Source organism: Pongo abelii, chromosome 9, assembly GCF_028885655.2.
Source record: "Pongo abelii isolate AG06213 chromosome 9, NHGRI_mPonAbe1-v2.0_pri, whole genome shotgun sequence".
Taxonomy (NCBI): Eukaryota; Metazoa; Chordata; class Mammalia; order Primates; family Hominidae; genus Pongo; species Pongo abelii.
This window is the reverse complement of record NC_071994.2, coordinates 31836197-31864181: the sequence shown is the minus strand read 5'-3', so window position 1 is coordinate 31864181 and position 27985 is coordinate 31836197. Positions and strand designations below refer to the sequence as shown.

At 42.9% G+C, this 27985-nt stretch overlaps 1 protein-coding gene across 7 annotated transcripts in view; it reads right to left on the bottom strand.

Annotated features, from left to right (window-relative positions):
- SLC1A2 (solute carrier family 1 member 2) overlaps positions 1–27985 on the bottom strand; it is a 171274-nt gene that overhangs the window by 107883 nt on the left and 35406 nt on the right. The window contains exon 1 of one of the 7 annotated variants that reach the window (XM_054523800.2): positions 72–12784. Coding sequence (XP_054379775.1) covers positions 72–79 — 8 coding nt within the window. The 5' untranslated portion in view covers positions 80–12784. 7 annotated transcript variants of the gene reach the window in all.

Genomic DNA, 27985 nt, shown 5'->3' with positions numbered 1-27985 from the left:
GGAATGCAAACTGATTCTTCCCTTCTCATCATCCCTCACAACCCACCCTTATCCCATCCAAGATTTCTGACCTGACCATTCTCTCGGCTCCAGGAACGTGCTGGTCACGTAATGCTGGAGTGAGCTGTGTCTTCCATCATAGTCCTGCTATACCACAGAGGAAAAGCTGTCAGGGGCTTTAAAGTTTACCTACCCAGTGTTTTGATGACAAAGACGTCACAAACTGTCCTACTGACTTTTGTCATTTGGTTTGAGCCCAAGGTCACTGTTTGTTTGGACATTGTGTAATTATGGGAGTTACAGACATCATCAGTGTCATCTTTGGCCTTTGATGTCCCTTTTCTCTCCTTAGGCAAGAACCATGGCTGTTTCCCTCCCATGTTTTGTGAATTTCTACTTGGTTATCCCAGCGGCCTGCAGGTAAGCCCCTGAGCCTGTCGGTAGCTCTGACACCAGATGACCTTCCCTGGGTACCTACCTTCACTTCTCTAACACCACCCTTCCAACCCCAGTGACCATTAACCATTTCATCCCTGGAAGACTTGCTCTTTGACATTTAACCCTGACCCAGTAAAGTCATTAGTCTTTAACTTCTAAATCCCAGTGTAGAAGAAACTAGCTCATTTTAAGGCCCAGAGATGTCCCAGCTTCTGATCTTTTCTTGATGCTTAAATTCTAAATGTTCCATAGCTTAATTTACTCCTGGATTTTGTGGAAGGACCTCTCTTTGTTTTCTAATTAAATGTAAAATGAAAGGTCAAGCTGTTGTTTTGAGTTAGGTTTGGACTCTAGTCTCCATGACACCTTCCATGGCTTCCATAAATCACAACACCATTTCTCAGATGTGCCTCTCAGAACACCAATCACCTAAAATGTTCCTGCATTCATTTTGTTTATTTGTTTATTTATTTTTTTGAGAAAGAGTCTCATTCTGTTGCCCACACTGGAGTACAGTGGTGCAATCCCGGCCCACTGCAACCTCCACCTCCTGGGCTCAAGTGATTTTCCTGTCTTAGCCTCCTGAGTAGCTGGGACTACAGGTGCCCACCAGCATGCCCAACTAATTTTTGTATTTTTAGTAGAGATGGGGTTTCACCATGTTGGCCAGGGTGGTCTCAAACTCCTGACCTCAAGTGATTCACCTGCCTCAGCCTCGCAAAATGCTGGGATTATAGGCATGAGCCACCATGCCTGACCTGCTCCTGCATTTTAAGGTGATGGGGGTCAAATCAGATTTGACAGAGCTGCCCTCTTTTGGAGGCTAAGAATGTACATTGGTTTATTAAAGGCTCTGAGAAATTCTGCAGTGAAGAAACATTCAACTTTGCTTAACCAAGCCATACCCAAAGTTACCTAGAACATGTTTACTTTTTGTTTGTTTTATTTTTCTTATGTAAGAATTATATAGATGTATGGATTTATTGATCCAAGGAACACACTCTGAAGCAATAGTCTTCTATATAAAGATCAAGCTCCCTAACATAGCATACAAGGCCCTCTATGTCCAGGCTGGCCTCCCTCACTTCTGGAGAAGGCCTTTGTTACTCGTTCCTCCTTTCTGCTTCCCCTACCCCTTGTCAGGCATCAAAATCTCCCATATCATGGCAATCCTTTAGGTTAAGAAGAGGGGACAAATGGGTGAGAACACAGAGAACTCTGAGTCTAAGCCACAGAGTTGGATTTAGTCTCACAGTAGAAAGGAATAAAGGCTTTTGTCGGCTGGGTACGGTGGCTCACAGCTGTAATCTCAGCACTTTGGGAGGCCGAGGCAGGAGGACTCCTTGAGACTAGGAGTTCAAGACCACCCTAGACAACATGGCAAAACCAAGTCTTCCACAAAAATACAAAAATTAGCTGGGCATGGCGATGCCTGCCTGCAGTCTCAGCTACTCCAAGTGCTGAAGTGGAGGATCACTTGAGCATGGGAGGTTGAGGCTGCAGTGAGCCATGGTCACACCACTGCACTCTAGCCTGGGTGACAGACACAGTGAGACCCTGTCTCAAAAATAAACAAATAATTAAAGACTTTTGCCATCATATTGGTAGGATTCGGGCTGCTATATAGAATTATGAATCTGACCAGAGGTTAGCACAGAGAATGGAGCTTCAGTTCTCAACTGGGATAGGCAATGGTGGAGATCAGGCCAGGGGACTATCCAAACTACCATCTACCCTAGACAGCAGATGCCCAAGATGTTTTGCATGTGGCCTGATGCAGAGCTCTGCTCTGCACAATCCTCACAGGTGTCTGGATCATCTAGACACACTCCTCACCATATCTGTGGCTCTTTCATATCTGTCTCTGGCCCCTCTCTGGGCCATTTCAATCCCAATCTGAAATTTTCACAGGAGATATAACATCTGAGAGAGGACTGTTCTTCAGTTGGTTCCTAATAGCAGCCATAGATAAATATGTTAAAATAAAGAGTCCCGTGTTCTGCAGTGGACATCTTTCGGAGCACCGCCTGAGATTCCAATCCTACTTTCAACACTCATGAGCTGTGTGGCCTTGGACAGATTATCTAACACCTGTGAACCTCAAATACTTCATTCATACAACAGATGATAATAATAATAACTATTCACAGGACTGTAGTGAAAATTAATTCCGTCAATACATGTGAAAGTGCCTGGAATGTGGCATGCAACACATGGTAACTATTATGATTATCCTTACTATGTTGTATTTGTTCATTCCACAAAAATTTCTTAGGCAAAACAACCATTGACTTTATGAGCCTTAAATGGCCTTTGAGCAACTTTGCTATTGAGAGTCGCCATGGGAATCCATGGCAAATCCACAGCAAACTGGATTTTCAGGTCTCATGTCTTAGCAGCCTGACTACATCCAACTTCTAGTTGCAGCATCTACTCCCCCTTTTGGTGACATTTATCACTTTAGGACAATGATACTAGCTAATCTTCACTGAAGACTTACTATGTGCTAGCCACATTCTAAGTGCTTCACATTTGGCTTGTTTGAATCTTTTAAAAACCTGATGAGGTAGCACTACTATTATTCCTACTGGGGACAAGCAGAAGGCACAGAGAGGTTGTGCAACTTGCTGAAGTTCACAAAGCAGGTCAGCGGCAGACCCTCAAAGTCTGACTCCTGAGCCAATGCGTGTTACTATTGCACACCCTGCCTCTCACTGGAGAGGCTTACTGTCTCTCTAGAGAAGGGGAGATGTGCAGCATGAATGTCATAAAGGATGGGAAGTGGAGAAGCCAGGGGTGGCTGCAGGTGAGGTTCAGAAAGCAAAATCATCTTTTGGGTGTCGTGCAGAGAAAATAACCAGCTAATCAATTAGTCGGCTGCAGCCTGAGCAGCATTAACATTCTGCCCCAGACGATGATTTTGGGGTTGCTCCAGACCGTGGATGTCTGAGTAGGAGGCAGATAGCAGGCTGTTGCCTGGCAGTGGGGAAGGAAGGGCAGACGGCCTGGAGCTTGGGACACAGCTAAAGTTGCTACAGATGCCTCTTCTCGGTTGCCAAAGGTTTTGTAACTTAAAAAATAGGGAGCTCATCGGAGGGTTTCAAATCTCATTTGGGATACAGGACCAGAGAATGCCTTCAGATCCCTCCAGGCTGTGGAATTCCAGGATGCAAGTTCCCCCAGGGACATCTCTAACACATCTGGCTTGGTCTCAAAATGACAGAGGAACTAGCACTTAGAGCACTTTCTGTCAGCCAGCTGCTTTATACTGAGTTCCTCCAGCAACTCTCTGCACGGAATTATTATTATCTCCATCTTCTTGATGAGGCAAGGAGAGAGAAAATAACTTGCTCCAGGACACGTGGCTGACAAGGTCTGGAGCTAGGACCTGAGCCAAAGAAAGAAGGAAGAAAATGATATCTGGGTATAGCACTTGGTACTCAATAGGTGTTTTGAACAGGAGGGGCATCATAACTTTTCCTCACTGATTGGTTCTCATTCAAGCATCTACAAAGGACCAAGAGACAGAGGTACACAAGGCAGACTAGGTCTGCCTGCACTGCCTGCACTGAGTGGTATTTCCTGTTCCACCAAAGACAAGAGCTTAGCAGGTGGCAGGGGCACGGGCAGAAGCAGGATGACCCTCAGACCTGAGGACCCTGCACTGTTTTCCATTGCTGCCATCCCATGCACAGAGGCTGGATTGAAAAGCAGCTCTTGGAACACAGTCTGCTCGCTCTGACACTAAGAACACCATATGTGTCCCTGCCACAAAGGGAGAGAAGACACTCCCTGCTGTTCTGGAGGTGGTGTCCAGGAGGCTGGCCAGCAGCCTCTTGGCATTTTATTTCAATAGCTGAGGGTGGGGGCTGTGGGGAGAGTTAAGCAACGGAAAGTTTTCCTTTGTGCTGCCCTCACAAGGCATTTCTGGAAAGGGTCAGTTTGGGGTGATTCATCATCTACCCATGTAGACTCATACTGAGAAGCCAGCTCAGATACTGTGATTAAAAATAAATTTCTTCAACCTACCTTCTTATTAATATTCTGTAAGTGTACTAAGGGGCCTCAGTCAATAGTAAGAAAAGTTCATTTACCCAATAGTAGCTACACTGGCTCTAATCATTTGGTGAATGTAACTATCTACCTAAAGACTTGATTTTCTTTTCAAAGAGCTATGGTAAAACGCCAAGCACTAAACAATCCAGCAAAGCAATTACTTGCTTAACAGTCTGCTGAAGTTTGAATACCAGTCACTAACTGCACACATTAGGTTAGTGATCAGATTTTCCTGAGCCTTAGTTTCTTCATATGTAAAATGGAGATAATCAGGATACCTATTGTAGTAATAGGTTAATACACACACACTCCCATGATGGTGCCTGGAACATCACCTGCACTCAATACAACTTAGCTATCATTATGCACACTCAACCTATTTCTTAATATTCATGGTAACAACTGTCATTTATTCTCTTACTGTGTGTGCCAGGTGCAGGGCTGAGGGCTTATAGACATCACACAATTCAGTCCTCAAGACAACCCTGTGAGGTGGATATTAAGCCCATTTTACAGATGAGAAAATGGAGAAAAAGAAGTCCACACCTGGTGGATGGCAGAGCAGGGCAGGTTCATCTGAACGCACAGCCAATGCTGTATAACCTCATCGTTGGTTTAGAGTAAGACTGTGAAACTAGCAAGAGAGAAAACCTTAAGATCTCTGTTTAAAAGGTCAAGAAACTGAGGCAGAGAGATGTTAAGTGACAAATCCACATCCAGTTTTGTTTGAACAACATATGGGACAAACATCAAAGTGGATGGGTCAGGAAATGATACTGAGGAGGCCAAGGAATAAGCTGGCTTTCTCCCTTGACTACAATAATAGAGCAAAGGTGTTTCTGGTCCCTCTGGGGCTGGGTTGTATCCATGCCATTTGGGCAACTCCTCTAAGTTCCTCCAAAGCCCTTGACATTGCTCCTTACACATGATCAATGACATGGTAAAGCTGGTGTAACTACAGCCCTGCCATCAGCCTGGCTCTGAGGTCAGCATTTCCAACATCAGTCTCAGGGTAGCATTCCCAAGTCTCCACAATCACCAAAGGTCATAAACGGTGTGAGTTTGAATCCTTGTCCTAAAATCTGCTCCTAGGAACCCAAACCAACACTGAACCAAAGTAACACACACCATTTCCAAGCAGAAACATTAACTTCTACATGTGGGATCACTCATCTGAAAAACTCCTCTTCATCCTTTAAAACCCTGCTCTGCTGTCTCTGTCTCTGCAAAGCCTTCCCTGATCATCCCCAGCCTGCAACAAAAGTGATGTTTACCACTCCTGAACTATTTCTGTTTTCTTTACGTAATTCAAATTGTTGTTACCCAGGTGGACTGGTCATTACAGTTTATATGTCTGTCTGTCTGTCTCTCCCATCAGGCTGTGGACACCTCCATCCAGGCATCCACAATTTATTTCAGTTCCTTGGGAATTAGCAATGCATATGTGGTCTACATCAGCGGCTCTCTACAGAGGTGACCTTTCCCCCCAGGAACACTTGGCAACACCTGGAGACATGTTTGGTTGTCACAATTATGAGGTGAGGGGAGGGAGGCACCAAGTGGGTAGAGGCCAGGAATCCTGCTAAACATGCTATAATGCATAAAACAGTCCTCCACAGCAAAGAATTAGCCAGCCCCAAATGTCAATAGTGCTGAGGTCAAAACACCCTGGTCTGGATGGTAGCTCTCAGTTAACCATCTATTACATTTATTGTGTCAACTAGAGTTTATTACACTTATGAATCAGGGCTCAGGGCGTGTTTTGATTCTCAAGTATTGCTGCACCTCTGTGGGAGGATTACAATTCTCTATCCCTGAAGATGTCCTTTGCCACGTGAATTCCTTTGGACAAAGAAATGTGAGCATGTCTCAGATGCTCTCAGTGCCCCACCCATGTCCCTCCTCCCTGTCCTTCTAATGCACTCCAGCCAACTTGCAACTGCTAGCATCTATCTCTTTGTCTGAGTGCTTTCTCGGAAGCTAGAAGGCTACTCTGTGTGTGTACACACAGGCTGGAAGTGCTGGGAAATTAAAACTCCTCAGGATTAGCCTTCAACCCATGTCTGGAAGGTTTGGTTGTGTAAATATACCAGCTCCCTTGTTCCTCAGGAGGGTAATTCTAAGGCACACGATTTGCCCTGTTTTCCAGAATTTCTCCATGGGACTGAACTGGAGTTGCCCACAGTGGTAGCTAGCTTGATAACACATGTTCTCCCGACTGCCTTCCTTGTCTCATTTCTCCATTCCCCAACTGGTGTTTCCTATGTCTCCCTAATAATCTGTATGAGTTTGAAGCCGTGTCCTAAAATCTGCTCCTAGGAACCCAAACCAACACAGAACAGAAGTAACACATGCCACTTCCAAGTAGAAGCATTAGGAACTTCCCCATGGTTCTGCTATTGCTCTTTTCCCCTCTGGTCTAAGAGAGGCATGGCCCTGGCTGCTTCTTCAGCCTGGGTTCTAGATGAAGAAGGTATGGTAAATGCGTGCAGTTGGCCTGCAACCAATGTGTAACAGACACAAAAAACAAATTTTGTTGTTGGAAATCACTGAAACATGGGAGTGGTTGTTACTAAAGCAGAACCTGGTCAAAGCTGACTAATACAGGGCTTCTCACTCCTGGGAGGACCTTCCTAACTGATTCTATTATAGCAGACTTGCTACTTACCTCCCAAATGATACTCATCTAAGGGTAAAAATCATGTAGCATAACCCTGTCAGCTCCTTGAGTTTGGAGACAGTTATTTACTTCCTTCTCTTTGTGGAGTTTCTTTGTAATGCATGGTGCTTTGTGCAGTGCCAGGGCACTGGTGAGCACCTACAATAACTGGTAGATTTGACCCTGAGCCATCTGGGTTTTACCATGGGCCAGTTCATGCCTGGTGGCTGTTGTGGGAAAAAGAGACTCAAGATGAGAACTTGACCCAGAAATGGATGAAACAATTATTCACACTGCAGTTGCTCTCAGCCAGGGTGACCTTGGGGGAAATGCCTTCTGCATCTGGACCCTCATATGTCTAACACAGGATCTGATCCCAAGCTTAAGTTCCGTCCCCAGCACTCAGCTTCTATGGGTCAATGAAGACCAAAGCAAACTCCATTTTCCCGAACCCCTGCTTTACCCATCAGCCTTCAGAACAGGCTAAATTCATACCCAAAATTTCAGAGGAAAGACTGTTTCATCTAGTTCATAAACAGCTCATTTCTTTTCTCCTATTAAGAGATCAGAAGAGAGAGTTACATTTTTCCTTTACTCTGTCCTTGATGTTTATTATGATCCACGTGCTACCATCAGCTGAAAACTGCTCACAGGCTATCACAGCATTTCTCATGCTTGAGTCATTCATGTTCAGCTTCTGCTATTTTTGCCCTATGTGAACACCACCTCTAGTATTATTTCTGTAATAGTGTTGAACACTGACTGATTCTCTGTACTCCAGTAAGTGTATTCTAAGACAAAATTTTACATCACTACCATCAATAAAAATCCAGTATCACCTGCCATTAATAGAGGGCAGAAGTGAAAATGAATATGACATAAAACCATTTTTTATTGAATTCTAGCTAGATATTATTGTCTGCTAAGCCTCTGCTATCTGCTCTCTCTTTGTTAAAAATGGAGGTTAAAAAGTATTAGACAGTGTTGACGGCATGACACCACCTAATCAAAGTTTAATCCTTGTCATACTCAGAAAGATTGAAAAAGAATTTAAAAAGGAATAATTTTCTCACCCCATGATAGGACATAACTTAATCCCTCATCAATGCACCCCCAATCATCTCATGTGCCCCCTTAAATCATCTTTCAATTCATCAGAACATTCATTTCACACTTTGAGTAAAGCTGTATGATTTCCCTGGATCTTTACTCAGGTATGGTTGAGCTACTGACAACACAGAATTTACAGCTTGCCAGCTGCAGGTCTGAGTCCTGCTTTACCACTTCCTAGCTGTGTGATTTTGGAAAAGTCACTAAACCTCCCTGAGCTTCTCTTTCGTGGTCTGCAAAATGGGGATAATCATAGTTCCTACCTCCTAAAGACTTTCAAAAAATGCTTGGCCTGCGGTCATGCTCAATCAATTATGGCTGACATTATTATTGATTATCATCAAATCTATATGGTAGGCATTTTGATATCCATTCTACACATAAAGAAAGTTAAGGTCCAGTTGAGTAATCTATCAAGCTCATGTAGCCTTGCTTTTCCCACTCTACTAAACAACTGTTCTAAGGAGCAGCAAGGGTTGTCATGAATATTTTAAGTCAGAGATGTTTATTCTTGTCCTGTTTTATTTTTCCTAGCTCTGCAGGCTTGCTTAGTTGCCTCACACTGAAATACAGAGAACAATGGTGCATACACATAAGCTATCAGCTGGGGTAGATTCAGGCCCAGCTATGATGTCCCTGACATGTCTTTGGCTCCCAAAGCATGCCAGCTTGCCCTGGGATATGCCATTTTGTGTAGGAAAGCAGATGAGGACAGAGGTCTTGTCTAGCACCACTTGGAGAAGCAACATGAAGTGTAGAGCCCTGCCACTGACATTATGACAGGGGTGGGGATGGACAGTGCCATTCCTGTACCTTTCTATTTTTAATGTTCCATTTCTACACTTCTTGCCTGATTTTAATTAAGCTCCACTTCAAATCACTGCCTAGAGAGACTTTAACATTATAGAAAAGCACAAGTCTGGGAGAGCGCATACTACATATGCTGCTTGCTTTCCCTTCCCGAGGCTTCTCCCTGGTCTTAAAACATCAAGTGCCGCTCTGGAGTGGATAATATGTGGGCAGCAAAAATAACACATCCCAGAATAGACTTTTTCCCCCACCACCTTCCCAGAGACTGGGGGCTTTAGAGACAAAAGTAATAAAGAGGGTCTTTTGTCATGTAACTCGAGGTGAGGGAAGGTGAGAGATTGAACACTTTCAGTATAAAAATTACAAGTTATATTTCAGCATCACTCATGAGGTCTGATTGTGTTGTAGGTTTCCATCCTCATGCTAGAATCAGCTTACCAGGTTCCCTACCAGATGCCTTGAGGCTCTCTCCCACTCCCAAACTGAAGCAAAACAAAATGTGTAAAGAATGAATGGAAACTCATGCTGGAGGTTGGAAATAAAAAGCCATGGGGCCTTAGGGATAAAGAAGCTAAACGGTCTGATATTTTGTTGATGCTTACCAAAGCATTGTCCCAAACATGAGATCGTCACACCTACCAGAGAATGACACAGCCACATATACATCCCTAAAAAGAACTTGGAATTTCTACTTCAAGATTCAATACATTTATTCTGAATTTTTATTGACTGCCTCCTATGCTCTGCCTTGTGAGTGGCACAACGCTGACCTTGCCCTCTAAGAACTGATAATCATCGTCAGCCCAGATGACAAGGTGTATGTATTCAGGCAGGAGCTGGGGCAGGATAGCATGGCAGTAACTCAAATATATAACTAATGCTAACAAAAATCCTAATATAAGGATCCCTAGCCAGTCAAGTAAGAAACAGTCCCTATAGGAATAAAGTATCTGGTTGTCAGAAATCAAGAATTTGGGATAAGGTAAAGTAAAACTTACCAGACTCACAAAATTGGGTAGGGGTGAAGAGGGAGGATGATTCAGGCAGAACAGCGTGGGCAAAGGCATGAAGGGAAAAGTATACGCGACCCTGCAACAGGCTGTAGCACAGTCGTCAGTAACAATAATTGTTAATCCTTATGATGCACTTAAACCATCAGCCAGGCAAGGGCTTTATACAGAGCATCCAATTTAACCTGCACAACACCTTGATGTGGAAATAGTGTTAATCACCTCATTCTTCAGTTGAGGAAACAGGCTTGGCCTTGCTGAAGGTCAAGCATGTGATCCTCTAAGAACTGAGGCTAGGTTTATATGATTCCAGAGCTCACTCTTTTTAGGGAAAGTAATGAGGCAGGAGTGACCACAGAATATTCCTCCACCTCTTCCTAGGTACCTTTAGTGGTGGTACATTGTCAGTGCCGGGCTAAGCCTCCTCAAAGAAGGAGTCAAATTCTTTCTTCTGAAATAACTACCTAAGTTACTTCAGCTCTCAAGTGAACAAGGACAGTGGTGACTTTGGGTAACTGTGTCTCACCAAGAGAAAAGAAGACTAGGGTCTTAGCAAATACTCAGCAGCCTGACAGAGGGTACATATGGGTTGGAGGAGAAGCCCAAAGAACAGAGTGAGTGTTATAAGGTGTACTCTGGTTTCATGAGCGGTAGAGAGTAGCTCCCACCCAGAGCTAAGAGTGGAGAGGAGGGCTCAGTGGGGGGAATGAGAGCAGGTGCAGGAAGAGGTGAGAACTCTTTCCATCTTATGTGAGAGGCTGTCTCACTGGAGGCAGTGTCTGGAAGAAGAACTGGATGGGCAGGAAGTGAAATCCCCATTGCTGAGTATCCCTCCCCAGCATTGCAGCAGCCGGGTAGAATTTCCATGACCTCCCAGGCCAAGAAAAGCATGAGCTGCACATGCTGAGTGGCCCAGGGAAAGAAAAGATGGCTAAGATATATGCAAGAATACATGAAATATATGAAAACTTGCCTTGCTTATTTGGATAAATCATTCCATTTCTGCCAGGGTACAGACAGTCCCAAAGGGTGGCATCTTCCTCTCTCATTCATGGGGTGAGTTTTGAGCTGTTTTCTTGCATAGACGATGGGTGGAGTTGACTCATCTGTGTTCACATTGGTCCAGCACCTGTAGGCCAGGTGGCTACCCTCAGTGAGAACTCTTTGCCTCATTCATCCTAAAGCAACCCACTTTGTCTCACCCACTGTTGAAACTCCGAACGCGAGCGCCATTTCCTTGCTTCCCATTGTTTCATTTGCCTCTTGTTTATGAGCTCCCCTCATGACTTTGATACGGCACCAACTCGGCTCCAATCCACATTCCCTCCCTTCCTAGTGACATAGGCAAGTATCCACCATGGTCCAGCTGGACCCTCAGAACCTCCTCTCTCAGGTTTTACTGATTGTTCTTACTCTTCATCCCCCTGCCACCATCTGTCAACTACAATGACTTTGGTGGCCAATGGCTACTGGGCAGTCTACAACAGTGGAGCAAAGTGAAGCTGATGGGTCCCCTGAGAATTGAAACCTGAACCTGTGACTTCGTTTCCCTTAGTACCACCAGGGGTGGGAACACACCCATGATGCCTTGAGATCTTTGCAAAGGGAGACTCTGTGACCTCATTTAATGTTTTTAGGAGTAGGCAACATCTGCAACGCTACTTGAGAGACTTTCATAGTTTTGCTTCTTTGCTGAATAGTCAGAAGTACAATTAGCTGAATTAACAGGCTGACTTCTTGCTACTCAGAGTGCACCCAAGCAACCATCCACTTCACCTAGGAGCCCCATACAAATGCAGAACCCCAGGCCCCACCCAGACCTGCAGAATGAGAAACCACATTTCTAACAGAATCCTAGGTGATTCTTAAACACATGAGAGTTTCAGTAAGAAGCACTATTCTACCTGATCTTCAAATTCACTCAACCAGGCTACAGGTCTAAAATTGTTTCAACTGGAAAAGCAAATGCAAAACAAAGTGATAGTAGGCTGAGAGTTCTGGAGCCACTAATACTCCTAGACAATGCATGAAGAAGCCTTGGGGTCTGGCCCAGCAGCTGGCTCCCCCATCAGTCATGGTGCCTTCACCACTGTCTGCAACTACCAAAAGGGGTGCAATGTAGGACAGAAGGGAGTAAACAAAGAGGTGACTTGGAGAGAAAGCAGAGAAGGGATGGAGAGGGCAACGGAAGGAAGTATGCCTGGTAAAGAGAAACTACAAGGCTGCCCCTTGGCCTCTCTTGTCTCTTAGGATCAGATGCATCTTTCACTCATTTTTCAGCTGGACCCAGACCCTCCTCACTTACAGAGCCTTCATCAGCAACTCATGCCACCCAGCTGACGGCTTCATTCTGCTATGCTCTCTTATGGTGTCACCATGTGTATTGGTCGCCTCTCTCCTGCTTTGGTGGCTCTGGGGACTGGGCATTTAGCCACATGACAACTCCCAAAGCTAGATTATTAACTTTTCCTACTCTTTTAGTATCTCCCAAGTACACACTCCATACAATTTATTTGAGATATTTATCCTCAACTTCACAGGTGATTATTGCAAACTTATTCTCAATAACCAGGAAGGACCTAGCATAGGACCAGCCACAAATATGAGTATGATGCTTTGGGTGGCCTCAAGAAATTCTCAGTCATAGTAAGAATTATAATCAATAACATTATTGTAGCAATAATTATCACCAAGGCAATTACAGTAGGTTATAATTATAATCAATAGCACTTATAAACAATAATAAATTGTAATCAATAACTCAAAGTAAGAACCTACAACCAATGATTAAAATCAATAATTCTTGTAATTATAATCAATAACTCAGAATTATAATCAATAACTATTTTTCAACAGGAACCATTCTAAGCCCTTCATTTAGATTAATTCATTTAATCCTTAAAATAAGTTTGTGAGGTTGGTATTTTTAAGGATCTTCATTTTACAGATGGGGAAACTGAGGCACAGAGGATTTGGGTAACTTGCTCGAACTTGTTTAGCACATGGTAGTTTGGGATGCAAGCCCAGGCAGCCTGGCTGGGGCATCTGGCTTCTGCCCACTGCTCACAGCATGATCAGAGATTCAGGCCTATGTATAACCCAGGGATCCACATTTCAGAAGCACTGAGACCCACCAGAGCAGGGCCTGAGCCATGTGTGGGGCACTGGGGCACCTTCTCTCAGAGATGGTGACTTGATAGAGCCTGGAGGAGCACGGCCCAGTCACAGGAAGAGGCAAGGGCGTGTGAAATGGTGGCCACCCCTGCTCCTGCTCACTGTCCGTTCTACAGGAGCAGCTGTCCTTTCAGCTCCTTTCTCCTTTCAACACCTTCTTTCAGACCTCAAGACCCATGACCAAGTGCTGCTGTTTCCACAGCCGGGTTGGGCCCCCTCATGAGTGGGACAAACCCAGTAGGGATGCCAGTCATGATCTTCTGCCCCTAGACTGTGCCAAACAACAGGTCCCAGGAAACAAGCAAAGGGCTGGGGAGCAGCTGGTCGAGGGAGGGGCTGAGGCCAGGCTGTGGGTGAGAGCAGAAGGTAGAAACAAGGGTGAGAGAAGCAGAAACAAAGGTTGAGGTACAAGGTGAAACTAAGTGGGAACCCAGGAAAGACCCCAGAAAATGAGTAGATGTGAAACAGGGAGAGGGCTGCAGGCTGTGCTGCAACAAGGTGAGGGGCTGTGGGTGCCCCATCTGCTGGGCAGGAGTGGTAGGGCTAATGCAGCGTGGCCAAGGGGCATACTTGTCTGAGAACTGGGTAAGGAGCCATTGCCATGATACAGAGCACTGGGTCAATGATTAACACAGCATCCCAGATTCATATAAACCAGGAGGCAGAGGAAACAGAAATCAGATCATGAGATTAATATAGCTCAAGTTCAAAGTATTAACTCTGAGCCAGGCACTTTGCTAAGTATTCCATGCAGATTACCTTATTTAACCCTCACATGTAGTACCTAAGAACGTCGGCTCCAAAGCCAGGTTGAGTTTGAATGCTGACTCCTCCATGTCTTAGCTGTGTGATCTTGAGCAAGTTACTTAAACTCTGTGTTTCTCAGCTTCTTCATCTGTGAAGTGGGATCATGTTAATAGATATGTCATACATTTGTGATGAAGATTAAATAAAATAACAGAGGTGACATTTAAAGTAGTGCCCTGCAGGTTGGGCTTCACTGCCCTGTGTCCTCTGCTCTGGGAGGCCTAGGTGATTCTGCCATAGCCTCCCTCGCTCTGGGACCTGCTGGCATTGAATGATTTATAGCTAAGACTCCAGGACACCCCTGAAGCCGAGAAATGGAACTCTTAACATTCAGAGATGTGGCCACAGAATTCTCTCCAGAAGAGTGGAAATGCCTGGACCCTGCCCAGCAGAATTTAAATAGCGATGTGGTGTTGGAGAACTACAGAGACCTGGCCTCCCTGGATCTGGTCACCTGTCTGGAGCAAAGAAAAGAGACCTTCAATTTGAAGATAGATGAGACAGTAGACAAACCCCCAATTTAAAGAACGAGTGTCCAACCTTTTGACTTCCCCGGCCATATTGGAAGAAGAAACATTGTCTTGGGCCACACATAAAATACACTAACACTAATGATAGCTGATGAGCTAAAAAGAAAAAGGGTTCGTGTATGGTTTTCATGATATTTGCGCCACAGATAAGCAAAAAAGTCCTCTCATTCAAAGGGTTGGTTGGACACCACTGGTTAAAAGTGTCTACTCACCTTCTAGATTTTTTTTAAATGCCCTGTGTCATTAATGAGCTTAGAACATTGCTAAGCAAATATTAAGCCATCTATTATCTTATTTTTTAATAACTATTATCTTATAATTTTGTCTTATGCTTAGTAGGGAGCCTGCTGGGACTGTATCATTAAGATATATCTATATATATCAATGTGTAAGGTGATACACATACACATACCTATATAAATCATATATGTGTATAGTCAGTTCTTAATGTTGACAGGTTCTTGGAAGCTGTAACTGTAAGTGAAGCAATATATTGCTTAAGACAACAAATTTTACCATAGTTTAATTGATACAAACAAAAGGTATTTGAATGGCATATAGCAACATTGTTTCATTTTTTAAAAAATGCAGTTTTCAAGAACCTATTTTGAACATTAAGTGAGGACTTACTGTATGACTGTTTGTGTGACATGGATTTTTCAGATAAAAATTGTATAACAAAAAAATAAAAAATAAAAATAACAAAGTAGTGCCCTGCAGAGAATAAAACCTCATTACATTTAATGATACTTATTATTACTATGATCATCCTCTTTTAAATACCAAGACATTGAAGCACAGATTGAAGCTGAATTATGGCTGAGAAGCAAACCCAGTCAGTCCTTCCAGAGAAGCTGAATGTGTTATCATCGTGGTTCCCCACTTCACGTGAATTCAGAGGAACAAGGGGAAGAGAGGAGACACAGGTGAGAGGACAAAAACCCCCAGAACAAAGTGGTCAGTAAAGCAGAGTAGAAGAAGGGGGCCTGGGGCAATTTCTGAGTAGATCTCACGACTGCAGGTGCAGGTTGCAGGATGTGGGTGGCTGGTGAGCTGAGCACAGCAGGAGGCCCTGGAGATGGAACCCCCGTGTGGTACTAGCATCCAAGCTTTGGGCCCTCCAGTCGAGGTGGCTATTTCAGTTGGGCCATGAGAACCATGTCTAAAAACCCCAGGGCCCTGCTGCAAAGTCATCACTCTGGTCAGAGCCACACAAGTATTTGCAGACCCGGGCAGTGGCATCAGCAGGCCACTGGGCCTGGAGTGGGATGAGGAGGGCTACAGAGGAGGGTGAGCAATGGTAAAAGCTAAGACAGACTGAGTGATCACCACCTGTGAAAAACTGTTCTACACACTTCATACTTCCACCCGATCTTCACCGTGACCCTAAGAAATTGATTCTATTATTATCCCCAATTGGTAGACCAGGACATCAAGGCACAGAGAAGTCAAGTAACATTTGCAAAGTCACACAGCAGGTAAGTCACAGAGCCCGAAGCGCAATCCAGGCTGTCTGGCTCCACAGTCCATACTCCTAACCTCCAGTATCAGTAATAACCAGCCAGGCTAGTCTCAGAAATATCTAGACAATTTATTAGGCCTAAAAACTCCTATTTGTCACTGGATCCTTGGCCTGAACAGTAAAGTATGTTTAGTGCAGTCAATTAAAAGCTAAAAATGGAGAAAATATTAGACAATCCCAGATTGAGAGGTATTCTAATAAAAAAGAAAACCCTTATCAGTCCTCTTTGAAAGTGTCAAGATCATGAAAAGACATGGAAAGACTGAGGAACTATCTCAGATGGGAGGAAGCTACAGAGACACGACAACTAAATGCAGTGCAGGACCCTGGATTGGATCCTAGAACAGAGAGAGAACATTATTGGAAAAACATGAAATCCAAGTAAATTCTAGCAATTGTTGCAAAGTTAATTTCTTAGTTTCGATCAATGCTCTATGGTTATGTAATATGATACCATTAAAGGAAGCTGAGTGAGGAGAATGTGGGAACTCTATGTATTATTTTTCCAATTCTTCTATAAGTCTAAAATTGTCTGAAATTTTTAAAAATTTTCAAAAGACAAAAAATATAAATGAAAAAAGGATCAAAGCCACTGCCATTCTCAGGTTATAAACCAACATGTTTATCTTTATAATTGTAACCAAATTATCCTGTTTCCACTTATGTATGTGAATAATTACCCATCTTGATTTAACATTAAATCTGTTTTCAATTGTGAATAATAATTTTTTTTAAAGCCGGCAATGGTTACATTTAGACACCTGGATCTGCTTCAGAAAAAAAAAGCAAAAACAGAAACCAGATTACTTCCACATGCTTCAAGATATGAATCTATCATCTCTCCCTCTCTTTGACTCATATCCTCAATGTCGCTATTTGACAAATTTCCTCAACCCCCGCACGTTGATGGCAGCTGCTAGGAAAAGCCTGGATCACTTGGAGGTTGAAGGTCATTTTGTAGCCAGGAGTGAGCTTCCAGAAATGCAGCTGGTACTATAACCACTGAGGAATGAGCAGGCCAAGTGTCTTCATGAAGATCAGAATGGCTGACAGGCAGAATGGTAAAGCAGAAATAGGTGTATGTCCCCCCTTCCAATGTGCGGGGCACTGACGTAAACACCCTATCCCCATTAACTCATTTAGCGCTCACTACACCCTTAGGAAGAAGGAGCCATTAATATTATTCCCATCTCACAGTTCAGGAAATTGAAGGTCAGAGGGGTTAAGCAACTTCCCAAGGATGCACAGCAAGTCAGCAGTAAAGTTGGGACAGAGAATGGAAACCACGTGTCTCAAGAGACTGTAGGCATCTTTTTCGTGTTCAAACTTTCTTGTTTCAACCAATATTGGACTGGCTATCTCTGTCAAATCATCCCTGGTTTGTTCTCAACTCAGAGAGTGGGCTGCAGGTCAGCCAGATGAATGCCACAGAGCATGCACTGTGTAACAGATGCTCTACACCCATCATTCCATCTGTTCGTTACCAAAGGGGGATGATGATCAACTCTATTTTCGTGAGATAACTGAGGCTCAGAAAGGCTAAGGAACTCGTCCAGCACCAGAGAGCTAAGCGGCTGTGTCAGAACTTAAGCCCACACATCCCTGATGGCCGAGTTCTGTGCTCTCTTCATTCATTCTATTTCCAAGGAAGACTCACAAGATGAAAAAAAATCATCAAGTAGATACCAAGAAAGGAACCTCCCAACAACCCCTAAAAAGTAAGCTGCAAAGATAGGCCTGAATAGGCATATTCATGCTGATTATTCAGTTGATTTTGCCTGTCATATTTGTCAAATCCAGATAATTCAGACCCTAAACAAAAAGAATCGTTTTTGTTTTGTTTTCTCATTTTACATACTGACATGTTCTAACTTATCTAGAAAATTGCAAGCATTCTTTTTCTTTATCCCAGTGTTGGCTTTTCTTTAAGAAACACAGATTCACAATCTATTTCACTAACTGGCCATTGATAAATAAAAACACTTGCACATGGCAAATGGAAGGAGCATTGTGCGGGAACTTGGAGGTTCCTTTAGTAGTTTCAGCCAGAAGAATAAAGCCATACAGAACCACATAAGCTCCCAGAAATCCAAGCCCAGCTGATTGGTTTTACACTTGGAAACATAATCAGCACCACCACTGCCTCCCATCCCAAAAGCCCTTCCACAGTTACTAACTCCAAATTCTGAAAGGGAAAAGCAATATGCAAATTTAGAAAAAGGCAAAACCCCCAGATCCTAAAGCCCAGGCTCAAATCACAGTGGCTTGATGCCTTTGCAAAGCATTACTTTAGGGACTGATTATTCTGAAACGTTGTTTGGGTGATGATACCCAAGACACCAGGGCCCTGCCTCCTGGGAAGACAGCAATATTAGCTTGTGGCTGCATAGTAGACATCGTTCAACAAAAACAGAAGAAATACCAAGAAAAAATATTGATGCTAGCTGGTCTGAAGCAGTTTAAAATTGTCACAAACCTGCACTGATTTGTTAGAATCTTTATCTCTGAAAGCGCTCACCCTTATTCACATCAGCAATTTGTGTCTTTAGGAATAACTAAAAATCCACTGCCCTTTTTCATGAAAACAAAGAACCACCTAGTATAAGATTAAGAACCTTTCCAATGCATTGGAGACAAGAAGGACAGGGTGAAAAAATAAGTCTGCCTGTAATTGAAACTCTCAATTGGATTGATAAGTCTTGTGCCTCAAACGTACTGCTCACAAAAGCAACAAGAGTGTGACAGGCAAGAGTGTCTCCAGGCCAATATATAACCTGCGGTTCTCTTCAATTAAGCTCTATGAATAGTTGTCTATAAGGATGCAGTTAAAGTTGGCAATACCTGGCCAGATTGGCAAGGATGCATAGCCAATGCGGCTAAATGTGGCTCATGGAAGGGGAAGGAGAAGATGGAGGGGTAAGTCTGAAGCTCCATTGTCTGTGAATTAAATGCATTAAAATTTGTGACACATGGCCAGGCGCAGTGACTCATGCCTATAATCCCAGCACTTTGGGAGGTCGAGGGGGATGGATCACCTGAGATCAGGAGTTCGAGACCAGCCTGGCCAACATGGAGAAACCCCGTCTCTACTAAAAATACAAAATTAGCCAGGCGTGGTGGTGCCATGACTGTAATCCCAGCTACTCAGGAGGCTGAGGCAGGAGAACCGCTTGAAGCTGGGAGGTGGAGGTTGCAGTGAGACGAGATCGTGCCATTGCACTCCAGCCTGGGCAACAAGAGCAAAACTCTGTCTCAAAAAAAAAAAAAAAATGTGACACAGAGGGCAGTGCCCGGCACATAGAAAGTCTATGTAAATGCCAGCCTTTGTTGTTGCTGCTTCTACTGTTATTACTAACAAAATTTTTAGACTGCCCTGATTCACAAAACTATTGCAAATCCTTTGCCACATTTAGACAATGCAATTTCAATAGGCAGTACGGATTTTTTTTTAAGCCAGACATAAAATCCTGGGTAAGCAAACTCCCACCCACAAAGAGCATGGCACCCGTGCCTCAGACATATTCCTTGGGAGAGATCACCTAGCAATTTGGGAGCTTAGAAGCCTTTGCTTCAGGCTTGAGAACATGCCAAGGACTCTCCATGAGAATCAGTCTAGGGAGAGAGGAAGAGAGACATTTGATCGCCTTTCCCAGTGAAAAGCATATGTCCGGGGCACGCAGGCTTCCTCCACTCACTTATGGATGGAAACAATGCTAAGCACATTCTGTCCCAAGAACTTACTTATGCTTATCCTTAAGGCTTAACTTTTTAATTTAAATCCCAGGATCCTGCCATAAATCGGCCAACTGAAAGCTTGATCTGAGAACAATCTATTACTCACGTGGCAAATCCCAACAGCCAAAACAAATGTCATCCAGACATCCCCGGAGTTGGTTAGAAACTATGGCCTTTTTAAATTCTCCTTTCCATGATTATCACTAACAATATCTAATAAATTCCATTTAACCACCAACCGCAAAGACTTTACTTGCACGCTGATACTGGGTCAGGTTCATTATGTTAAGCAGACACCTGATTGTCCCAGGCAATCCATAAAAGGTCATACCTGTTATGATTCCCATGATTCCCATATTTTCATAATCCATCTGATTTTATCATTTAATCCCTCAGCCTGCTTTTGAAAAACCCAAGAGCTCGCTGGTTTGATAAGACAACCAACATTAAGCAAGTTCCCAAACTGTAGATGCACAGCATGCAACGCCAATACCCTCGGCTCCGCAGTCCTGTGAAATGAAACACCTCCTTGACATAAGAACACCCTGATGCTCTGGGTGGTTCGACTCCACCTAAAGATTCCATGGAAAAGGTCTTGGCTTTTGCTTTGCTTTTGAAAAATAAGCCAGGTTGTAGCCCTGGTAATTGTGAGCACTAACCTTCTCCGAATGTGGTCCTTGGGCCTCTTCATGGATGCATATGTGAGAGTTATTCTAGGTGATCTCTTGTTAAAGAGTTTTATTTTAAATCCCAGCTAATCTGTGCTACTCCCTGGATTGGTCTGATCTCTTGATACATCTTAGTTCAGGTCTACAGCGAGCTGCAAAAAGACAGTGCAAACACTTTTGCTGTTTGTCTCCCTCTTTCCCTTTCTTCCAATCAATTCTGTTCCATCAGGAACCCCTCATCTCTTCTGCAGAAAGAGGTATAGAAATAAAAACAAAATAAATAAATAAAAGGGCTGCGTGAGTTGCTGGCTCTCCCTATAGTGACAGCACTAAGGCAATTTAAAGAGGCGAGTGTGTGGGTGTCTGCACGGGCAGTGCCTCAGTGCTTCGCTGTTTGTTTTGAGTGCCTCTGGGTATTTTTAGAATCTGTAGGGAGAAGCCAAGCTGCACTGGATAGCTGTTATGCTCCTCATGACACCCTGGGCTTAAAGAAACAGGATTCACAGTGACTGCTAAAGTTTCAGGCGATAGAATACAACATTTGACAAAATTACATGTACGTGGGGATGGAGGTAGAAGAAAAGAGAAGGAAAAGAAAAGAAAACACTTTGACAAACTAAGTTGGAATGAAGTATTACAGAGCTCAGGTGTAAGTTACTCAATTATGAGATTTTTTAAGAGTTTGCAGTAGCCACATATATTTTACCCCTTTCATCCCTTTGCTTCTTTTCTCTTATTTTCATCATTCGGGCAGCTCTTTGGGCAGCCACCTTTTCCATGTCATCCCATCGTGTGATCATCATCACACGGTGATCCAGACTGGCCAGTCAGAGCAATCCTTTCCTACAGTGGTCAGCCCAAGAATGGGTGTGGCTGAAGCCCAGCCAAGGAGACTCTTCTCTGGGCCTCGTCCTGGAAGTATCAGAAAAGAGGCACTTTCCATTGCTGAAATCATTTGCTGTGAGGACACTGTAAGCCTTGAGCTGCCAAAACCCATCATTGCCAGAAAGGACGACAACCCAGAAGAAAACCCAGCCGAAAGATGGGGAGAGGAGCAAAGTCTAGATAGCGTTTCAGCCCTCGGTCCACTGTATCCAAAGCCTGCTGAATCCCTAGACATCCCAGTTGCCTTACCCATAAAGATCACCCCTTCTTTCTCTTTGAGTTTGAGTCCCACCAAGAACAGCCAAAATAATCTTCATGTAGAATGATCAATAGCTGTCAATTTTAAAAACATTAGAGGGACATTAAAGTGCAAGCCACAACCTGTCCACTCATGCCTACCCTGTCTCAGCGAGGCCCCCAAACTGCTCTTGTTTGCCTCAGAAGACAGGTGGGAAATTCCAACCTGATCCTACTTTGTACTTCAGGAAAACAAAGGGGAGTATGTATTTCTCGTATGTGTCATATTGCACCTTTTAATTTATTGTCTTTCCCAGAAACACACAACTATGACGATTTCATGTTCTGCAACAGTGAGTACTGATCTCTTATCACATAGTCCCCTTCCACTGAGTGAAGTGACAATGAAGAAAATGATGATGAAATTGTAAAAATACAGTACCCTGCACAAAGCCAACAAACAGTAACTATATCTGTACTTACATGATTGGTTAGATTCCCACAACAACCTTATGAAGCAGGTATGATAACATGCCCATTTTACAGATGAAGATACTGAGGCTCAGAAAAATGGAACAACTTGTGCAAGATGACATAGCAACTAAGAAATGGAATCAAACTCAGCTCCATGTTCCTATAAGGCCTGTGGTAACCACTCTGCATTGCTGTCTTTTCACTGAATCACCCACCACTTGTTGGACCTTTACTTGCAATTTATTTCATACTGTCCTTTCCCTGTGGTCCTTGTCAACCTCTCAATGTTTTCACTATTACAGAGATTCTGTTAAACCTATTTTGTTTCTTCCTGATCCTCTTGTGTTTGATTGCCCATCATTCCATAGAGTGCTTCTTCAAGATGGGTCACAGGGGCAACTAGACCAGTGAAATCTTTGTTTAGCTAACTTATAACGGAACATCATGAATCCAATTCATAGGAAGAAGATACATGATATTTCCAAAAGGACAAATCATAAGTTTTAACATTCCTCCTAAGGCCGGGTGCGGTGGCTCACGCCTGTAATCCCAGCACTTTGGGAGGCCAAGGTGGGTGGATCACTTGAGCTCAGGAGTTCAAGCCCAGCCTGGCCAACATGGTGAAACCCTGTCTCTGCTAAAAATACAAAAATTAGCTGGGCGTGGTGGCAGGTGCCTGTAGTCCCAGCTACATGGGAGGCTGAGGCAGGAGAATCACTTGAACCCAGGAGGCAGAGCTTGCAGTGAGCTGAGATCATGCCACTGCATTCCAGCTTGGGCAACAGAGCGAGACTCAGTCTCAAAAAAAAAAAAAAATTCCTCCTAAAGGGTAGGTGAATGATCTAGATCATGCTTTAGACCTTTAAGGTATTATTGTTTCCAGCTCTCTAGGAGTGAAAAAGGCTTAAATGCTTCTTTTGAACCTGAATCTTAAAACTGATCCTGCTTTTCCTACCTGCACTCTACAAAAGTTAAAAGCCTACACCATCTAAGAAAATTATCAGACATATAGAAAAAAATATATATGCAAAGATGCTCACAACAGTGTTATGACAGAGGAATGTTAGGCATATCCAAGAGTAAGGGATCAGTTAAGTCAATTGTATAGTGTAGTCGTGACTGGAAAACACTCAAACTGGTAGTGTATTAAAACTTATGTCAAGCAATTGTGAATGGGAATTCACTCATGATTTGGCTCTCTGTTTGTCTGTTATTGATGTATAAGAATGCTTGTGATTTTTGCACATTGATTTTGTATCCTGAGACTTTGCTGAAGTTGCTTATCAGCTTAAGGAGATTTTGGGCTGAGACAATGGGGTTTTCTAGATATACTATCATGTCATCTGCAAACAGGGACAATTTGACTTCCTCTTTTCCTAATTGAATACCCTTGATTTCCTTCTCCTGCCTAATTGCCCTGGCCAGAACTTCCAACACTATGTTGAATAGGAGTGGTGAGAGAGGGCATCCCTGTCTTGTGCCAGTTTTCAAAGGGAATGCTTCCAGTTTTTGCCCATTCAGTATGATATTGGCTGTGGGTTTGTCATAAATAGCTCTTATTATTTTGAGATACGTCCCATCAATTCCTAATTTATTGAGAGTTTTTAGCATGAAGGGTTGTTGAATTTTGTCAAAGGCCTTTTCTGCATCTATTGAGATAATCATGTGGTTTTTGTCTTTGGTTCTGTTTATATGCTGGATTACATTTATTGATTTGCGTATATTGAACCAGCCTTGCATCCCAGGGATGAAGCCCACTTGATCATGGTGGATAAGCTTTTTGATGTGCTGCTGGATTCTGTTTGCCAGTATTTTATTGAGGATTTTTGCATCAATGTTCATCAAGGATATTGGTCTAAAATTCTCTTTTTTTGTTGTGTCTCTGCCAGGCTTTGGTATCAGGATGATGCTGGCCTCATAAAATGAGTTAGGGAGGATTCCCTCTTTTTCTATTGATTGGAATAGTTTCAGAAGGAATGGTACCAGTTCCTCCTTGTACCTCTGGTAGAATTCGGCTGTGAACCCATCTGGTCCTGGACTTTTTTTGGTTGGTAAGCTATTGATTATTGCCACAATTTCAGCTCCTGTTATTGGTCTATTCAGAGATTCAACTTCTTCCTGGTTTAGTCTTGGGAGGGTGTATGTGTTGAGGAATTTATCCATTTCTTCTAGATTTTCTAGTTTATTTGCATAGAGGTGTTTGTAATATTCACTGATGGTAGTTTGTATTTCTGTGGGATCGGTGGTGATATCCCCTTTATCATTTTTTATTGCATCTATTTGATTCTTCTCTCTTTTTTTCTTTATTAATCTTGCTAGCGGTCTATCAATTTTGTTGATCCTTTCAAAAAACCAGCTCCTGGATTCATTTATTTTTTGAAGGGTTTTTTGTGTCTCTATTTCCTTCAGTTCTGCTCTGATTTTAGTTATTTCTTGCCTTCTGCTAGCTTTCGAATGTGTTTGCTCTTGCTTTTCTAGTTCTTTTAATTGTGATGTTAGGGTGTCAATTTTGGATCTTTCCTGCTTTCTCTTGTGGGCATTTAGTGCTATAAATTTCCCTCTACACACTGCTTTGAATGCATCCCAGAGATTCTGGTATGTTGTGTCTTGGTTCTCGTTGGTTTCAAAGAACATCTTTATTTCTGCCTTCATTTCGTTATGTACCCAGTAGTCATTCAGGAGCAGGTTGTTCAGTTTCCACGTAGTTGAGCGGTTTTGAGTGAGATTCTTAATCCTGAGTTCTAGCTTGATTGCACTGTGATCTGAGAGACAGTTTGTTACAATTTCTGTTCTTTTACATTTATTGAGGAGAGCTTTACTTCCAAGTATATGGTCAGTTTTGGAATAGGTGTGGTGTGGTGCTGAAAAAAATGTATATTCTGTTGATTTGGGGTGGAGAGTTCTGTAGATGTCTATTAGGTCCGCTTGGTGCAGAGCTGAGTTCAATTCCTGGGTATCCTTGTTGACTTTCTGTCTCGTTGATCTGTCTAATGTTGACAGTGGGGTGTTAAAGTCTCCCATTATTAATGTGTGGGAGTCTAAGTCTCTTTGTAGGTCACTCAGGACTTGCTTTATGAATCTGGGTGCTCCTGTATTGGGTGCATATATATTTAGGATAGTTAGCTCTTCTTGTTGAATTAATCCCTTTACCATTATGTAATGGCCTTGTCTCTTTTGATCTTTGTTGGTTTAAAGTCTGTTTTATCAGATACTAGGATTGCAACCCCTGCCTTTTTTTGTTTTCCATTTGCTTGGTAGATCTTCCTCCATCCTTTTATTTTGAGCCTATGTGTGTCTCTGCACGTGAGATGGGTTTCCTGAATACAGCACACTGATGGGTCTTGAGTCTTTATCCAATTTGCCAGTCTGTGTCTTTTAATTGGAGCATTTAGTCCATTTACATTTAAAGTTAATATTGTTATGTGTGAATTTGATCCTGTCATTATGATGTTAGCTGGATATTTTGCTCGTTAGTTGATGCAGTCTCTTCCTAGTCTCGATGGTCTTTACATTTCGGTATGATTTTGCAGTGGCTGGTACCGGTTGTTCCTTTCCATGTTTAGCGCTTCCTTCAGGAGCTCTTTTAGGGCAGGCCTGGTGGTGACAAAATCTCTCAGCATTTGCTTGTCTGTAAAGTATTTTATTTCTCCTTCACTTATGAAGCTTAGTTTGGCAGGATATGAAATTCTGGGTTGAAAATTCTTTTCTTTAAGAATGTTGAATATTGGCCCCCACTCTCTTCTGGCTTGTAGGGTTTCTGCCGAGAGATCCGCTGTTAGTCTGATGGGCTTCCCTTTGATGGTAACCCGACCTTTCCCTCTGGCTGCCCTTAACATTTTTTCCTTCATTTCAACTTTGGTGAATCTGACAATTATGTGTCTTGGAGTTGCTCCTCTCGAGGAGTATCTTTGTGGCGTTCTCTGTATTTCCTGAATCTGAATGTTGGCCTGCCTTGCTAGATTGGGGAAGTTCTCCTGGATAATATCCTGCAGAGTGTTTTCCAACTTGTTTCCATTCTCCCCGTCACTTTCAGGTACACCAATCAGACGTAGATTTGGTCTTTTCACATAGTCCCACATTTCTTGGAGGCTTTGCTCGTTTCTTTTTATTCTTTTTTCTCAAAGAGAATAAAATACCTAGGAATCCAACTTACAAAGGATGTGAAAGACCTCTTCAAGGAGAACTACAAACCACTGCTCAAGGAAATAAAAGAGGATACAAACAAATGGAAGAACATTCCATGCTCATGGGTAGGAAGAATCAATATCATGAAAATGGCCATCCTTCCCAAGGTAATTTACAGATTCAATGCCATCCCCATCAAGCTACCAATGACTTTCTTCACAGAATTGGAAAAAACTACTTTAAAGTTCATATGGAACCAAAAAAGAGCCCGCATCGCCAAGTCAATCCTAAGCCAAAAGAACAAAGCTGGAGGCATCACGCTACCTGACTTCAAACTATACTACAAGGCTACAGTAACCAAAACAGCATGGTACTGGTACCAAAACAGAGATATAGATCAATGGAACAGAACAGAGCCGTCAGAAATAATGCCACATATCTACAAGTATCTGATCTTTGACAAACCTGAGAAAAACAAGAAATGGGGAAAGGATTCCCTATTTAATAAATGGTGCTGGGAAAACTGGCTAGCCATATGGAGAAAGCTGAAACTGGATCCCTTCCTTACACCTTATACAAAAATCAATTCAAGATGGATTAAAGACTTAAATGTTAGACCTAAAACCATAAAAACTCTAGAAGAAAACCTAGGCATTACCATTCAGGACATAGGCATGGGCAAGGACTTCATGTCTAAAACACCAAAAGCAATGGCAACAAAAGCCAAAATTGACAAATGGGATCTAATGAAACTCAAGAGCTTCTGCACAGCAAAAGAAACTACCATCAGAGTGAACAGGCAACCTACAAAATGGGAGAAAATTTTCGCAACCTACTCATCTGACAAAGGGCTAATATCCAGAATCTACAAGGAACTCCAACAAATTTACAAGAAAAAAACAAACAACCCCATCAAAAAGTGGGCGAAGGACATGAACAGACACTTCTCAAAAGAAGACATTTATGCAGCCAAAAAACACATGAAAAAATGCTCACCATCACTGGCCATCAGAGAAATGCAAATCAAAACCACAATGAGATACCATCTCACACCAGTTAGAATGGCAATCATTAAAAAGTCAGGAAACAACAGGTGCTGGAGAGGATGTGGAGAAATAGGAACACTTTTACACTGTTGGTGGGACTGTAAACTAGTTCAACCCTTGTGGAAGTCAGTGTGGCGATTCCTCAGGGATCTAGAACTACAAATTCCATTTGACCCAGCCATCCCATTACTGGGTATATACCCAAAGGACTATAAATCATGCTGCTATAAAGACACATGCACACGTATGTTTATTGCGGCATTATTCACAATAGCAAAGACTTGGAACCAACCCAAATGTCCAACAATGATAGACTGGATTAAGAAAATGTGGCACATATACACCATGGAATACTATGCAGCCATAAAAAATGATGAGTTCATGTCCTTTGTAGGGACATGGATGAAATTGGAAATCATCATACTCAGTAAACTATCGCAAGAACAAAAAACCAAACACCGCATATTCTCACTCATAGGTGGGAATTGAACAATGAGAACACATGGACACAGGAAGGGGAACATCACACTTCGGGGACTGTTGTGGGGTGGGGGGAGGGGGGAGGGATAGCATTGGGAGATATACCTAATGCTAGATGACGAGTTGGTGGGTGCAGCGCACCAGCATGGCACATGTATACATACGTAACTTACCTGCACATTGCGCACATGTACCATAAAACCTAAAGTATAATAATAA